Source organism: Lactuca virosa, chromosome 5 (assembly GCF_052849685.1).
Source record: "Lactuca virosa cultivar CGN04683 chromosome 5, Lactuca_virosa_CGN04683_v6, whole genome shotgun sequence".
Lineage (NCBI taxonomy): Eukaryota > Viridiplantae > Streptophyta > Magnoliopsida > Asterales > Asteraceae > Lactuca > Lactuca virosa.
The window spans coordinates 58,031,202-58,037,739 of record NC_136430.1 but is presented as its reverse complement, the minus strand read 5'-3'; the positions used below and the strand labels follow the sequence as shown (position 1 = coordinate 58,037,739).

Below are 6,538 nucleotides of genomic sequence, written 5' to 3'. Positions count from 1 at the left end.
CACCTCATGAATACAATCACATGAAACAAAGCTTAGATAATCCTTCGAGTAAAAGACTCGTCCCTACAACGGTTAGACTCAAACGAGAGCTGCGCAATATGGTCAAATCTGTCACTCTGAGATTATCTAACCTTTGTTACATGTGACTTGACATATTCACTTAATAGCTAACTCACAAAACTTAAGAGTTCCACAAAGCACAAAGCAAGAAACATTCATGCATTAGCACTCCAATCCATTGAATAACCAAGAACATCCAAACTCACATACTACAACTCATGATAGGAACTTCCACTCTTGCTGCCGATTTCCTTACGCATGCAAATTATACACAACACAGGATCAAACAGACTGTCAAATAAAAGGCTCTACCCTAGGACCACAACCAAACGAGGAACAGTAAATAAGGTCAAATCAATCATTCTAGGGCTATATGATCCTAATCGTATACAATTTTTAAAGCATACACTTAGCAATCCCTGATACCAATACATATTCCCAATTTAGCATCCCATACTTCCTAGGCTACAAGGCATCACATATTAGGTCAATCTATCACTGACTGATAAGTACTAGCATACAAGTCTACAAGCTCATACGATAAGCATACAAGGCATCTCTCCTAACATTCTATCATGGAACCACTGAGCAGATCCTTAGCCCTAACTAGCATGCGATTCACATATTCATAAATCAAATCATATCAGATAGCATGTATGGGTATTTTGGGAAAACTTACTTGATCTCGGTCGATTGCATGTGCCACACCCTTTCTTGTATTAGAAAACCCTTTTTCGTAAAACATTTCCTTTTTGATTTTGTTTTTACCAAATCCTCAGTTTGAGTTCAGACACACCTGATAGTATGTCTAAATCCCTCAAACTAAGGCTCTGATACCAACTTGTAACATCTCGAAAATAAGACCCAAAAAATTCATTTTTAATTTAAATAAAACGGTAAATCAAAACATCGTCATACAACTAAGATAGACCAAAGTATGTCACTACATCATATCATATAATAGTAAATCACAAAATGCGGAATTAGGTGGTGTGTGCTCTGCAATCATCTCGGGCTCTTCCCTTTCAAACCAGAAGTATCTGAAACATAAACTGAAAACCGTAAGCACAAAGCTTAGTGAGTCCCCCAGAAATACGACATACCACACATATCAAACACATAATGCGCCCCACCCGATGAGTGTAATGGGCCCTCCCTAACTCGCATAACGGGCCCTGCCCACTGAGTATAACGGGCCCCGCCGAACATACAAACATACTAGTATACAAAGTGACAACATACAGATTACCCACTGGGCCCCACCCACTAACCATACAAGCACATACACATGCAAGAGTCACGCAGACATCTAGCACCCTAACATAATATACCATGGATCGGCATTGGTGCCTTCGACCCGCTAAACACAGTGAGGAAGACTCACCTCAGACTGCTGAATCTAACAGATAAATCTCTGTCTGCTGGTCCGCTAAAATCATCACGCTATCAATCACCAAATAACATCCAATTAATAATTGGATCCTGAATCACACTAAGTGTCCAAACTAGGGTAAAATACCATTTTACCCTTTATTGAACTTCGCCCAAGCCAACTATCCAAAAGGCGTAAATTCTAAAATGATCAGCCAAAGCCCAAATATGGCCCAATATTCCAAATTGGGCCCAAATCCCTTCGTGGGCCTTCGACCGAAAGAGTCCAATAAAATAGAATCAGCCCAATAATATAATTTTGATGGCCCAACAAAGCCCTAGACTCCTAAGGTCCAACATGGGCCTAATACCAAAAGCCCAAAACTCCGAACCCCACTGCTGAGTACGCGGGGGGTACTCAGCTCGTACACTTAGCGTACACACTCTGGGGCTTGTACACGCAACGTACCAACTTATACGCCTAGCGTACTCCCCAGTTGGCCAACTTCCATCATTAAGCTCTTATTCGGTTAAGAATTCAACCCAACTCTCATATCTGACTTCCTTAAGGTGGCTTATCACGTAAAGTTGGCAACTTTACGTGCATGCATGGCTTAATGGGGTTATATAGCTCAAAAGAACTTAACAAAGGGTCCTAACACATGCATGAGTCCATAAACACCTCAAAGCTTGCATTTTTATGGACAAAGGGACCAAAATAACCCTATATCTACCATCAATCACTTATGGAGTGAATCAAGAGGCTCAACAATCACTCCAAGGACTCAAAAAGTACAAAATGGCACATAACTAGATCTTGCATCATAGATTAGAAATATGGGAGATTTTTACCTCAAAAGGCTAGCAAATGATGAACTAATCCTGGATCCTCAAGCTCCAAGCACAACTCCAAATGGTTTACTTCTTCTTCTCCTTCACAAAGCACCAACAAACACACTTTATGGCTCAAAACTCTCAAGAACTCACTAGGGTTTCGATTTTTGGACAAGAGGAGATGGAGGTTGTCTAAACATGACCAAATGAGCCTATCATAAGGCTTAAATAGGGTGTAATACCCTATAAATTAAGGTTTCATTAACCACACGTACGTCGTGCGTACACAATGTACGCCCAATGTACGTGGACCAAAGGCGCGATCCTAAATGCACTAGTACACCCAACGTACAAGGAGTACGCTCAGCGTACTCCAACTTTCCTAAAGTTGGCAATTCGGCCCCCTAGGGACCTATTTTGCAAAACATTACACACCAAGGGTCTAAACTGAAAAGTACTTTGAATCGGGTGTTACACAGTTTGTCACTGATGTATTGGAGTCCCCTATAATGAGTCTGAGGAATATGAAAGCCATGATATCCAAGTTATTCAACATAAATGTTAGTGTTGGACAATGTAGGAATTCAGAAAGATTTGCATTGTGTGAAATTGAGGGTGATTTGAAGGATCATTATTCCAAATTGTGGGAATATGGAGCTGAAATTAAAAGGGCCAACCCAGGATCTCATGTTGAAGTGAATGTGCAGCCCCGAAGTAATTCTACTGTGGTGTTTGAAAGGTTTTATGTGAGTTTTAAAGGAATGGTTGATGGCTGGTTAGATGGGTGTATGGAGGTTATTGGGATAGATGGATGCTTTCTGAATGGCATATGTAAATGGGAGCTCCTCTTAGCGGTACGCAGGGATGGAAACAATAACATATACCCAATAGCATGGGCAGTAGTGAGTGTTGAGAACAAGAGTACATGGAAGTGGTTCTTGGACAATTTAATGGAAGACATAGTTGAAGGGGGAAATGGTAATGGAATCACATTGATGACAGATGGATACAAGGTACATATACACAAATTACCTTTTATACAAATTACCTTTTACACATACTAACATTCCAAATAAATACAGAGTATAATGGATGATGTGAAAGAAAGATGTCCAGAAGTGGAGCATAGGTTGTGTGCTAGGCACATCCTTGCTAACTTCCATAAAAAGTTCAAGGGTGAGTGCTACATAAAACCTTTTTGGAGGGCTATAAAGGAAACTACAATTCATAAATTTGAATTTGCAATGGAAGAGATCAAGAGCTTTGATGTAGGGGCATATGATTATCTCAATAAAAGGGACCCCAAGTGTTGATCAAGGGCTTTTATATGGTGGGAATGGGATGTGACGCAATGGAAAATGGTGTTTCTGAGAGCTTCAATGCTGCTATTGAAGAAGCTAGAAAGAAGCCATTGATCAGTATGTGTGACAACCCGAAATTTCTATCTTTTAAAGTCAATCAATTCAATCAAAAGTCACACTTGTTTCTGTTACCTTTATGTTGTGTTTAGGGTCTGTTTGAAAGTTTCTAAGCCCAGTACACTCAAGGGTTGTGTGTTAGGAAGTGTTAGCTTGAGATCATTGAGTTGTAATCGATCCGGAAACACCATCAAAAAGGAGTTCACGGCCGTGAACCCATCCTTGGTCGTGAACCCTTCCTTGGCCGTGAACGCATGCCATATATATGAGTTTTGGCCATTTTCTCTTCACTTCTTCAAACTCCAGCCGTGAACATCTCTTTTCTCTCTCAACTATCTTCAACCGTGATCACTTCTAAAGGCCTCAAAAATGTAAGTATCTCATCCATCCTCTGGTTGTCCCTTTGAAACACTTGATTCCACCTTTGATACAACACTTCCATGCAAGATCTTCAAGAGCTCACGGCCATGAACCCTTCTTAGGATCTTGGGCCGTGAACCATTTCAAGGCCGTGAACCCTCCATCTTTGGTCGTAAACCCTTCTAGGATCAAGCTTGGGCCGTGAACACTTCAAGTGTTCATGGCCGTGAACCCTCCAAGGGCCGTGAACACTCATAGTTTGGCCGTGAACACCTCTTGTGTGGCCGTGAACACCTTTCAACCACTCATTTGTGATTCTAACACGTCGTTGAAAGTGTTTCCTAGTTCCTAAGGTTGTTTCCTATACTTATTAGTTGTTATAGGCCCTAATTTCATACATATATGTGTTGTTATATGCTAAATAGGATCCATTTGTGCTCGGGACATCACTTGGCATACTTAGCATCCTATATCGATCTTTCATTCGAATCACTCACTACAGGTGAGTTCATACCCCTATAATCTATCTTTTAAATGTTTTTAAATGATTTTAAAGGGGGGAATACAATTAGAACACAATGATATTGTGTTAACCATTTACATATGAAAACAACATCCAAAAGGATTTCTTATACTCAAAACTTGTTAAAAACTCTTTTAAATCTTTTATAAAATTCTTTTATATCAAATCATATTCGTCTATATATTTACGTATAAGTATGCTTTAACAGACTTAGGACTACTGCTAGATACCCTGATTCCTGTTCCTTGTTTGGTTGTGGGCTTGGGGTAGGATCACTAGTCCGAATGTCGGTTAAATCATAGTTATACGTATTAAATACATATATGAATATTAAACCCATTTTTAAGATACATACTTAACTTAGTTTTTTTTTGGAAAGGGGACTTCCCTAACGAGGGTTTCCGGGCCAGCTTTCGCGCACCGACTAATCCCCCGCTGCAAACATGAGACTTTGCCTCATGCCCTGGAGTCACTGCAGGCGAACCTCCATGGCCACAAGGGCTGAGTAGTGCCAGGATTTGAACATGGATCAATAGGTTATCCACCATATCTTCCACATGCCTTACCAAGTCACCACAACCCAAGTGGTGTTACTTAACTTAGTTGCTTATGGTTAGTAATTAAGTATTTTCTACAAATCAGTAACAGTCAAACAATCATACTAGTAAACTATAATAGGTATAGTTTAGAGGATTACTACTTACTATTTCTAGATCAGTGAAACTTACGTGAGTCAGAACATACATACTATAACTAGAACAGAAAGGAACATACATACTATAACTAGAACAAAAAGGAACATACATACTATAACTAGAACAGACAGGAACTTACATACTATAACATGAACAGAAAAGAACATATATTCTATAACAAGAACAAGATAACAATAATGTGAGCCACTATTTCATGGCATAGCAATATACTTGTTGTGTCACGTTTTGTAACCAGAGTCTCCTGGAGGGAGAGCATGAGTTTGTGTATAGATCTATATGGGATTGACCATCCTACACCTTGCTGCTAGCTACAGTGGGACCTGTAGGTCTACGGGTGACAAATGTCATACCATTTCGATGTCTTTGGAACGTCGTGTTTTATACTAGTCAATCAAGCATGGTTATAACCTCATCATATTTTACCTTAATTTAACTTATTGATTTTAAGGTGGTTAGTACTTCAGTAGTTATTTTATACAATACTACTGTACGTCTTCATTTTTTCCATTACATTCATATAGTGATATTCTCACATAAAAGTAATGCAAACTATTTTCTAGTAAAGATAGTCATAAACTTGGGAAAACATTCATTTTTTACGAGAGAACAAACTTACAAAACAGTCGGGTCTTGGTAGAAGACCACTTTCCATTTTAGTAGAAAATATAGGATTTTCTAGGAAGTATACAAACATTTACATCAAAACACTTACAAACATTTTCATCAAACTAATGCAAACTTTTGACACTAAAATACTTATGAACTCACCAGCTTAAATGTTGATCTACTCTTTCAAAATAACTTGTATTCTCAGGTCACCAGTAGACAAGTACAGATGACCAGGTTTTGAGAAGACGGAGCATGTTCAAGACTCGTCTTTATTTTGATTACATATTTTGGTGTCTTTCAAACTTTTCACAGAACACACTTGTATTAAACTATTTTATTAATGCAATGGATGATGTTGTTGCTTGTTTTACTATTGTGCATTGTTATGATACTGTACATGACGTCCACCGCCCCCGAACGTTTCCGTCGTTCTGGTTTGGGGGTGTGACAGATTGGTATCAAAGCTTTGTTTATAGTGAATTGAGTATATCAACCCATAAAAGATATACAACTATAAACACATCGGGATTAAAACACTCTGACCAAGAGTCTATAATTTTAAATAATAAAATATTTTACTAAAAGTATACATACAAGCATTCATACTAGGATCAGTGTCATACTAGAACAGAACAAAAGTATTGCGG

At 38.8% G+C, this 6,538-nt stretch overlaps 1 protein-coding gene across 1 annotated transcript; it reads left to right on the top strand.

Annotated features, from left to right (window-relative positions):
- Window positions 1-2,774: 2,774 nt before the first annotated feature.
- LOC145111297 (uncharacterized) lies at window positions 2,775-3,578 on the top strand. Its single transcript, XM_079047589.1, has 2 exons — window positions 2,775-3,278; window positions 3,348-3,578. The coding sequence occupies exons 1-2, from the start codon at window positions 2,775-2,777 to the stop codon at window positions 3,576-3,578; spliced, it is 735 nt and encodes a 244-aa protein (XP_078903715.1).
- The last annotated feature ends 2,960 nt before the right edge of the window (window positions 3,579-6,538 follow it).

Bases quoted from the DNA above. Each gene is read 5' to 3' on its own strand.
- LOC145111297 (XM_079047589.1), top strand. From the start codon at position 2,775: ATGAGTCTGAGGAATATGAAAGCCATGATATCCAAGTTATTCAACATA. The intron at 3,279-3,347 runs GTACATATACAC...AAATAAATACAG, and splicing joins TGATGACAGATGGATACAAG to AGTATAATGGATGATGTGAA.